The sequence below is a fragment of the Rosa chinensis genome, chromosome 4 (genome assembly GCF_002994745.2).
Source record: "Rosa chinensis cultivar Old Blush chromosome 4, RchiOBHm-V2, whole genome shotgun sequence".
Taxonomy (NCBI): Eukaryota; Viridiplantae; Streptophyta; class Magnoliopsida; order Rosales; family Rosaceae; genus Rosa; species Rosa chinensis.
In genome coordinates this window covers 38,458,878-38,469,890 of record NC_037091.1, presented here as the reverse complement: position 1 = coordinate 38,469,890, position 11,013 = coordinate 38,458,878, and the positions used below count along the sequence as shown (strand labels likewise).

The window sequence follows — 11,013 nt, the reverse complement described above, 5'->3', positions numbered from 1 at the left end:
CAGTCAGTTTTGGTTTGATTCAAACCCAACTGATTTATATTTTGGGCCTGGACAAAAATATATCAAAAACTAAAATCACTAAGAAATTCACAAAGCTGTGGCCACTGGCTTAAATAATTTGAATTGTATGGAGGAGAAAATCTCAAGTATTCAATGTACATTTAGATTCATTTCATGTTCCTTGTATCCTTTAATTCATGTTCGAAATTTGTCACCTTTACACCTATAAAACTTACCAAACTCCCAAAATACCTACAGAACCTGCTAAATTCTTTAAACAAGGATACTAGTGCAGATTAAGCAAGCTCACGCATGGGAAGTATTCGACATGGAAAGAATGTGAAGCAACTTTCTGGCATGAGGAAGCTACTAAAAGGAAAAGGGTCCGTATCCCAAAAGGTATCGCTGCAATATTTGTTAGTAATTTCGTAAAAATTATTGAGACAAAAAATGTTTAAATGTACGGTGACCAAATTCGTTCAATTCATAACACATCGACCAAAATTGAAATTCAGCCAAAACAAAACCGATTACCAAAAATTTGAACCTTCAAAAACCGAAAGAAGAGTTCACATGCAGGCCCGGTAGGCCCATTTGGAAATAACCCGACCCGGCCCGAGCCCAAGACAATTGCCGTTTTCAAAAACTGGTGCAGCTTTACGTTACGAATGGTGGCGAAGAGCGGGAAGAAGGAAGGAAGAGAGGAGTGAGATAAGGAAAGTGACGATGGGAAGCCGAGAAGGCAGTGAAACGGAAAACCCAAAACAAAATTCCAAGAACTGTTTTCAGAGCATGCAATTAATTTTAAACAAAGACACCTTAATAATGGTAAGTTGGTGCCAATTGATTTTGTTTCCCAATTTGCTTTTCGTTTTCGAATTCCAAGAAACACCAAACGCTTCGCTTAATAAACCCAGACACAATCACTGTTTCATTCACATTGGCTTTTTTGAGTTTTTCCTCTCTCTGTCTACAGCCCTGAAACCAAAAGGTATGGCTTCTTCATGTTCTTGGTTTCTTTCTTTGTGTTGATTGGGTTTTATTCATATTATTCTGGGTTGGTTCTTGTTTTGTCTTCTGTTTTGTCTTTGTGGGTTTTGATTTGGATTACGGGGTTTGATTTATTCCTTCTTATTTTATGTTTTCTTGGACTGGGTGCCCTGTTTTTGTGAAAGAAGCAGAATATATAGAACCTTGAAGCCTGTTTTGATTTGGGTTTGAGAAACTGGGTTTTGTCATGAATCGGATATTTTCTTTAATGAAGAGTGTTTGTTAATTTTTCTTTGAAAGGGTGGAGATTTTGATTTAGAGGAAGGAGCAAGGAGCCAGCCAAATCATCTAGGAATAAGCTGCTTTTACAATTTAAATGCCTCTCATCTTTTGGGCTTCTTCTCATGTTAAAAATCAGAAAGGGGTTTTGAGATTTTTGAAAGTGATAGTTTTTGCAGTTGTGTTTACGACCCTTTTGGTTCTTTTTTTAATTGTGCAATCTTGAAATCAGATTTGAGCATCAAATGGAACCAAAAGATAGTGCATTAGTCAGGGAGGATCTGGTGGTCAACTGTTTATATGAAGTTTTAGATTGAGAGCTATCTAATAAGATTGCTTTGGACCTCATACCTGTTTTAGATGTTCAGGATTGTATTTTGAAGATAATGAATCAGCTTCTTGGCATGAGCATAGGAGGATCGAGTTACTTTCAACAAGTGAATGAGAGTGAGGCTGAAAGAGCAAGAAGATTGGCATGGGTAGTAGATTTGGACCTTAACCACCCACCTCCTAGTGAGAACCTGGCTCTAGCTGCTCCTCCGAGTGTCCAACCTCAACAACAATCTTCGGACGCTCCTGATGATGAATGTCTAATCATATCACCACGGAAGTTTGAAGAGGTATGACATTTATCATTAGTCCTAAAATCTTATATGAGTGCGTAAAGTTGATAGTTTTCCGAATGTTGCATAGTCATAGAAGGTCTTTTGAAGGTTCAGAATTGCATTCTAGGCTTTGAGATTTATTGCTTATTTTTTCTATTTATCATAAACAATAAATCTTATACAATCTCCTTTTAGGCCATGAATAATTCTCGGAGAAATCCGTCTCGCAGAGTAAGAAGCAATATAGAAGATTTTACTGAAGGTAAGCAATATCAATGGTGTGTGCATTTGTTATATATTTTACATCAATTACAGGTATTTGCCTTTCACTATTTTCCACATTCTTATATTTAGATTTGTCAGGTTACTCCCTCATTTAGAATCTTACTCGTAAAATTCTTTTTGTATTTCCAGTTGGTGTTGCACAATCATTTGATTTCTTATCAACAGACTTGATAACATGGGGGATCTCCTTTGGCAGACTTGGAACTGTCAACGGAGTGATTTCCTTGAACGAAGAAGTTCTTAGCAAAACCAAAGATACTGTAAGAAGCTTCCCTTCATTATTATATTACTTCTTGATTTAGTATATTCACTTCTTTTATTGGCTTTATATAGAGCAGCTAATTGGCACTTCGAGTTATAGAGTTTGAGATAGTTACTAACTTATTACTTAAACATACATTTGGCATAAAATAGGAAGAATAAAGCTTCAAAATTGTATGTGTAAACAGCAGCATATGGTCTTGAAGAAGTGTGATTCAGTTTTGGACAAAAGATTGAAAACATTCTCATTTGAATTATTTGTATAAAATCTACAATTGCTTGAATTCCTCAATATTCTTTGCTGAAAGTTGTAGGACATATGTAAGAAAGAAGGTTTATATTCTCTCACTCGAGTACAGCACTTGCCTTGAAATATTTGTTCGCTTTGCTTTTCATCATAGAATATCGATCCAGTTCCTGTCTATTGTATTTAGACTTGGTCTACCTGTTAAGTTGGTAACTTTTGTCTCCCTTTTGCAGTTCGTTATGTTGATAGCTCCTCCTTTGGCTTATACTCGTATTCTTTAAGCAGATATATTAAATTCAGTGTTCATGTCATCTCAAATTTGAATGACTTCCTATCACTTACCATCCTCTGTTGTACACACTAATGATCAGACCTGATTCAATTATTGAAGCATATATTAGTGGATGCTCATAGTAGTGTCTCATACTCAGTCTCTTGCCTGTAATTGGGTTTTCATGTCCTAGATTTGATTCTTTATGCATTTATCTTTAAATGATTGAACATCAAAGACAGGGAAGTATTGATTTGAGTTTCAAATTATTTTCACCAACTCATGCTGCACTTTTGAATAGCTTGTTTATGTATGAAAGTACTAATTATGCAAAGATATGCTAAAGTTTCGAGAACTAAGCTTGGAATTCCTTATTGCAGGAAACCAGTATCCCCATGGCTCCAATAGAGCCCCAAAGTGAGCCTGAGGCACCTGCGTTTTCTTGTGTAATCTGCATGGGCCAATTGGTTGAAGAAACATCAACAAAATGCGGCCACATCTTCTGCAAGATGTGCATTGAAAAAGCAATAGCTACTCAACACAAATGCCCTAACTGCAGGCGTAAACTTAGAAAGCGAGACATCTTCAGGGTCCACCTTCCATACACCAGTTAAATTGAACTTTTTACCTCCTAATTACAAAGATTTGTAGCTGCTGTATCTGTGTTGTGTTGTTGTTTATGGTGCATCTCAAAATTTCAGAAGCAGTTCGTTACATGCCTAGCTAGAAAGGGTCTGGGATATTTTTCAGACATTGCTGTTGTATCTGAGTCTCTGGTTCCGCTGGCCTTTGCTAGGATAGGCTTCAAGTTTAAAACATCATCATTTGGTTTTTATAAAGTCTATACAGTCACATTTATTGAGCCTTTGTTTAAAAAGTTGTATGGATCAATTTCGTTCTTCTTCATGTCTTGGATGCTTTTGTTTTATGAACTACTGTTAGAGGAAATCAATGTAGGAGAGTGGCTAATTCGTCTTCAGCTACCTTCGAGTTCACTCTTCTCTCCAATCGAGTTAACATTGCACCTCCGCAGGCCATCCTGTCGAGCTCCGTGTCATCTGGCCAATGCCCAACTGATCGCCACATTGGGTTAGAGGAAATCAATGAAAATCATATTTAACATGGTATCAGCCTAGGATCCTTACCTGTTTAGTTCTCCTTCTTCCTTTTCCAATATTCCTACATCTTCCTTTCTGTATCATACCTTCATCCTGCAGCAGCAGCAGCAGTCTTCCTTTTCCCACCATCAACCACTGGCCAGAATTGTCATCCTTTCTCTCAGTAGCAGCAGCAGTATTCTTTTTCACAACAGTATTCCTTTTCCCACAACCTCTGTACACGATGCAACACAACGTGCCTAGGTTGTTCTCTTCTCCTACATGGGCTTCCTATTCTTCTCAAGGCCCACAAAGGTTTTTCAGCCCAAATATTGTTCCCCCTTTTGCTGGAGTCCATTCTACTGCTGATCCAACTTGGTACCCGAACACCAGTGCCACTCATCACATGACAGCTATGCCTGTCAACAATCCACAATCTTATGGTAGGCCTCACTATGTTTATACGGGTAATGGGGACTCGATGCCCGTTTCCCATACTGGTAACCTCCCCTTGTCATTAGGTTCTTCCAACTTTTCTTTACAAAATGTCTTTCGCATTCTGTCGATTCGTAAAAATCTTCTCTCTGTGGCTCGATTCACCAAGGATAATCTTGTTTTCTTCCTATTTGCTCCAGATTTCTATCAAATCTATTGTTTACGTACTGGTCGTTTGTTATTTCAGGGCCCATGCAAATATGGTCTTTATCCGCTTAGCTTGTCTTCCGAGTCCACAGTCCCCCATGCACTCTCCTTTGTTGCCTCGTCTCTTTGGCACAATCGCTTAGGTCATCCCTCCTCTTCCGTTTTAGCTCGTTTAGGATCTAATCTTGGTTCCACACTTTCTTTTAATTCTTTTTGTAATACTTGTGCACTTAGCAAGTCCCATCAATTACCTTTTCCTTCCAAACATATTTCTGCCTCTTCCCTATTTTCTATCATTCATAGTGATGTATGGATGTCTCCTACCTTGTCTGTCACTGGCTTCAAATATTATGTTCTCTTTACAGATGAATACTCTAGTTATACATGGCTTTATCCTATGCGCCAGAAAAATGAGGTCCTTACTCACTTTCAAAAATTGGTTGCCATGATTCGCAATATTTTCCACAGTTCTGTACAACACCTTCAAAGTGACAATGGTATAGAATATGTCAACCATGCCTTCTCCCAGTTTTGTGACTCTTCGGGTATCCAACAACGATTTTCTTGTCCATACACTCCACAACAAAATGGGCTTGCCGAAAGAAAACATCGACATATTGCCACTATGGCTCGCACTCTACTTCTTACCTCAGGTGCTCCTCACAATCTTTGGGCTGAGGCTGTTCTCACATCTGTATATCTCATTAACCTTTTTCCCACTCCTACTCTAAATTGGTATACTTCTCACACACGTCTCTATGGCCATCCTCCTTCGTATTCATCACTTTGTTCTTGAAAAGGTAGCTCTTGGGAGTCATTAGGTTCATTTTGTCCCTTCCGTCGATCAACCAGCTGATCTTCTTACTAAACCACTTCACAAGCAGCGCCATAATCTCCTGTGTACCAAACTTGTGCGTCCTGAGCCGCCCAGTTTGAAGGGGGGTGTTAGAGAAAATCACTTTCCTACATTGATTTCCTCCCCACAATCAAATCTGATTGTGTAACCTCTCCACAATCAAAACTGATTGTGTAACTGTAGATTAGTTTTGAATATTTATATTTATAGCATTGAATTATGTTGGTAACAGTAGAGCAGATCTTAGCTATATAACGATACAATTGTAAACATACAGATCAATGAAAATCATATTTAACAACTACATTTCAATATAGCCACGCTAGAACCATCTTTTCCTTTGCACTTCTTGACAACCAAAGCATGTATTTTAATTTTTAAGCCTATATCTATAGGGAAAATGGGAAATTGCATCCATCTTCAGCCATGATGGAAACTTAATGTTTGAAGCAATGTATTTGATTACAGTGGATTGCAAGCTGCGCTGAAAAATGAGTGATGAAATTACAAGAATGCAGTCACTCTATATAAGAGTGAAAGTAGTCATACGTTATAACTCCTCAAAAACCATTTATAATTTTATATATATACTCTTACGTTACTTGATGTTTAAGCTATCTGTCGTTTTCAAACGATATTGCATGAAGTTTGAAGTCAAATTGGGTCCTTCTCCGCCGCTTCCTGTGGGGAGGGTGGAGGTGAAGATCAGCGAAGACTTCTTCATTATCACCACTAATTTCTGTGATTTTGAAATTCTTTGCTGGTATACTTTCAACTCAAGGCCAAGACCCAATTTCTTCTCCAGGACCACACGACCTCAGCACTATTCAGAGGCCTCTGTGTGTCTCTGGCTCTCTATTTTCGCTTCACATTCTTGTTTAATATTCTCAATTAATTAATGCTTTCTCTCTTGCTAAATTTGAAGACAAGTGCTAGAGCTGGAAGAGATTTTGGAGCAATGTCATGAGACGATGGTTCAGAATCACCCCCTCAGATTCTCAGGATTTACGCAGAGACTCCATGTGCTTTTGAATTTACCCCCACTTTTTTGGTTCAAATTCTAAAATTCGTTACATTGTTCTCGCTGTACATATAAATGTGCAGAGCAGAGTTGAAAAGATAGTATCTGAATGCTCTGATGCAGACTGTCTCAAATAGTTGGAACTTAGTAATAATAACATTATAATCTCACAGCAAGATGATCACCACAGTAGCCTCAGCAATGAGGATGCACATACGCAATCTTTACCCAAAGGAACTATCTAGAATTCTTCCCCACAAGAGGAGACAACTCGTGCACTGTATCTATAGTACAAGAACCAGTTCTTTGTTGTTATATGTCAGCTACAGACTTCACCCAAACCACACACTTCAATTGTATATCAGACAACTCCTTCAGATAGCACATGTGATCTATTGTCTAGTAGTAGCTAGGTCCTCATCAATTGTTGTATAAATAGCACCCTACTGTACATGAACACATCAAGCAATTATACAAGAAGTTATTACCTTTATCTTCTCTGTTTTCAAAGTCTTTCTCTTATCAATTTCTTTCTTGGTATCAGAGCTTCAAGCTTAAAAGCTCCAGATCCTCATCATGGTTAATCCTCTCGAAACCAACTCTTCTGCTCCTCCTTCGTCCACTGGGCCTCCTCTTCTTTCTCCAGAAATTTCTCCCAATCATGTTGCTATCTAGCCTCATCCCTCTCAAACTCTCCGAAGACAATTATCTTCTTTGGAAGCATATCACCACCATGGTTCTTCAAAACTATGGCATGTATAGCCTTGTGGATGGATCTGAAGCTTCTCCTCCAGTTTTCATTGGCACTCAAGCCAATCTAGCCTACCTTATTTGGTTGAAAAGGATCGTACATGCAGACTTTCGCTCACAGCTTCCTTCTCCGAACCCATCCTTCCCTTCACTGTTGGTGCCACCACTGCCCCCTCTCTGGGGCTGATTCTTGAATGCTGTTTTGCTGTTATGACGCTCTTTCATATGCTTCAACTCAAGCACCGGATCCAAACAATTCGCAAGGGCTCTCTATCCATCTCCGAATTTCTTCAACAAATCAAAGCTGTTTCTGAAGCTCTTTCTGCTGCCGGCGAACCCGTGGAGGTTGCTGATCTCGTTACTCATATCCTTCATGGACTCACACCTGACTATGAGTCATTCACAACCTCTATTAGTGTCAGATCCAAGCTAGTCACTCCTGATGAGCTTCATGGACTTTTACTAAATCAAGAAATAGAGCTGGAACACCAGGCAACCCAACAACCCCTTGTCCAACCCAGCCCTAGCACTGGCCCAAGCCTTTGCTGCCACCACCAATAGACCCAGAAATCAGACTCGTGGTCCTTTTACCCATGCTCGCTCAAACACTCGTCCTCAATTCCCAAATCCATCTCCCTTTCGTCATCCTTTCCCCAACTCCAACCATCCACTTCTTCCTAACCGACCCCTTCCCCACAATGCCACTCTCCACCACAATCCAACTCGCCCAAGGCCTCGCTGCCAAATTTGCGGCATGCTCAACCATTCTACTTTGGATTGCTACAACCGCTGGAATCACTCATATCAGGGTCGTATCCCACCAGCTCGACTAGCTTCCATGGCCACACCATCTCGTCGTTCACGACCTACTACACCATCTCACTTCAATCCTACTTTTACCGACTCCCTCCACACTGAAGATCCCACTAAATCCCTCTGGTACATCGACAATGGTGCTACAAACCATATTACCACTGATCTTGCCAATCTCAACATTCACAATGAGTACTCCGATATTGATCAAGTTTCAACTGCTAATGGCCAAGGTTTGCCGATTCTTCATACTAGTTCCTCTATTGTCTCTCCTCTTATGTCTACATCTCAATTTCCTCTAAATAATGTCTTACAGGTTCAACAAATTTCTCACAATCTATTGTCAGCTTATTGTTTTCTTTCTGATAATGGTAGTCTCTTCCTGATCTGCTTCAAGAAGTCTTTGTCTTTATCTCAGTCGTCAACTGCGTCGTCCACTCCATCAGTTTTTTTCACGTATGCATCCTCCACCACTTGGCACAAGCGTCTCAATCATCCCTCCCCTCAAGCTCTTCATCGTCTGGTCTCTCATCATTAGTTAAATGTTTTAGGTTCTAGTAGTCCTCCACTTTTCTGTTCAGATTGTCAATTAGGCAGGCGCAACAAGCTTCCTTTTGTGAAATCATCTTGTACTACAACTGCACATTTGCAGATCATCCATTCTGATGTTTGGGGTCCTACCTCCATTTTTTCTGTTAGTAGATTTAAGTATTATGTCATCTTTGTTGACTACAGGTCTCGCTTTATGTGATTATTTACTTACACTGCAAATCTAAAGTTTTTCACTCATTTCAAAAATTTAAAATGCTTGTTGAAAATCAATTTGATACAAAAATCAAAACTTTAATGTGTGACAATGGTTTTCAATCTTTTTTGTCTAACAATGGCATTGCACAACAATTCTCCTGCCCACACACCCCAGAACAAAATGGAATGGCAGAGAGAAAACACCAACATTTAATTGAACTAACTCGAAATTTATTTGCGCAGTCTTCACTGCGATTCAAATACTGGGTTGAGATTGTTCAAATATCGGTCTATTTAATCAATTGGTTGCCTTCCTCCTCCTTAAATTTCATATCCCCATTTGAACAATTATTCAACACTGTACCAGATTATAATTTTTTACGAGCATATGGGTGTTTGTGTTTTTCTTGGTTAAAACCATATGCTACTCATAAACTTGATTTTCAGAGCCGCAAATGTGTTTTCTTGGTTGTAGTCTTTATCAAAAAGCTATAGGCGCTTAGACCCCACAAGTGGAAGGGTTTATGTGTCTTGACATGTCACATTTGATGAAAACACTTTCCCATTCAAAGACAAACTCTCTACCCCACAACTTGCTAACCCACTTCCAATCCCATCCTATCCCATCCTTTTACCTTTGCCTCCTCCTTCATTGGAGCCCACATCTATACTATTATTAAGAGAAGAGAGTTTGCTCACCAAAATTGAAATTTTTTTACCAATTTAACCTTTATATATTAAAAAACTATGAGGTATAATTAATCAATAAGGATAATATGGTAAATTGTAAAATAGGAAGAAAAAAAATTTAAGCAGAAAATGTGATAGTTGTACGGAGGGTTTTTCCACTATCTTTAACTTCTGTCCACACACATAGTGGGTGGGCCCTGCTAGTTTAATATAATTCAACCAACCATTCCCAATGATCCTACTTCATCTATCTCTCTGCCACCTTCACCCTCCCCCACACAAACACATCCAACTACACAACTCACTCCACCGCCAAACCCTCCTCCTACCACGAAGTCAAGGCATCGTCCTCCACATGGTCCTCCCTCACACAACATGCAAACTCGATCCAAAAATAATATATTTAAGCCTAAAGCTTTTTCTACTAAACACCAATTCACTAGTGCTTTCCTCACCACTCATTCCAAACTACCTAATACTTATCTACAAGCCTCAAAGGATCCAAAGTGGGTTGCTGCAATGTGTGATGAGATTTCTGCTCTTCACCGATTTGGTACATGGGTAATAGTCCCTCCCCATCTCTCCAAAAATATTGTTGGCTGCAGGTGGATTTTTCGCATCAAATATTGGGCTGATGCTTCCATTGATCGATATAAAGCCCGTTTGGTAGCCAAAGGCTTTACACAACAAGTTGGTTTAGACTACTCTGAGACATTTAGCCTGGTTGCCAAGCCTGCCACTATTCAGGTTGTTTTATCATTAGCTGTCCAAAATGATTGGCCCATCCCTCAACTTGACGTCTCTAACGCGTTCTTGCATGGGCATCTTACAGAGGACATCTTCATGGCCTAGCCTTTTGGCTTCGTGGATTCTACTAAGCCCAATTATGTTTGTCAATTGAAGAAATCCTTTTATGGGCTGAAGCAAGATCCTCAGGCCTGATACGAAGCCCTTTATCAATGTCTTCTTACTTTGGGCTTCTCTGCTTCTCTTGCTGACCCATCGCTCTTTGTCAAGCATGATCAACACACCAAATTTGTTTTGGTCTACGTAGATGACATTATGCTCACTGGAAGTTGTCCATCTTATTATCAATCTCTCATCAGCAACTAAGTCAACGTTTTGCAATTAAAGGCCTAGGAGCCTTGCACTACTTTTTGGGATTAGAAGTTCAGCTCAACGTACAATGACTCTCACTACTTGTGTCAATCCAAATATACACATGATTTGCTCTCCAAATTCAACATTCTTGGTGTCAAGCCCAATGATCCTCCTGAAAGTTCCTCCAAACTTGACAGTGTCTCTGGTGAGCCACTTTCTGATCCTTCTACTTATCGATCTATGGTGGGTGCTCTTCAATATTTGACATAGACGCGATTGGACATTGCTCATGTGGTTAATCAGGTTTGCCAGCATATGCACGTACAACCCTCGTACTCCCATCTTATTGCTGTCAAAT

At 39.5% G+C, this 11,013-nt stretch overlaps 1 protein-coding gene across 1 annotated transcript; it reads left to right on the top strand.

Moving 5' to 3' along the window:
- Positions 1-694: 694 nt before the first annotated feature.
- Positions 695-2,393, top strand: LOC121052561. Its single transcript, XM_040517851.1, has 4 exons — positions 695-828; positions 1,638-1,889; positions 2,070-2,136; positions 2,356-2,393. Exons 1-4 carry the CDS (start codon positions 727-729, stop codon positions 2,376-2,378), a joined length of 444 nt encoding a protein of 147 aa, XP_040373785.1. The 5' UTR covers positions 695-726; the 3' UTR covers positions 2,379-2,393.
- The last annotated feature ends 8,620 nt before the right edge of the window (positions 2,394-11,013 follow it).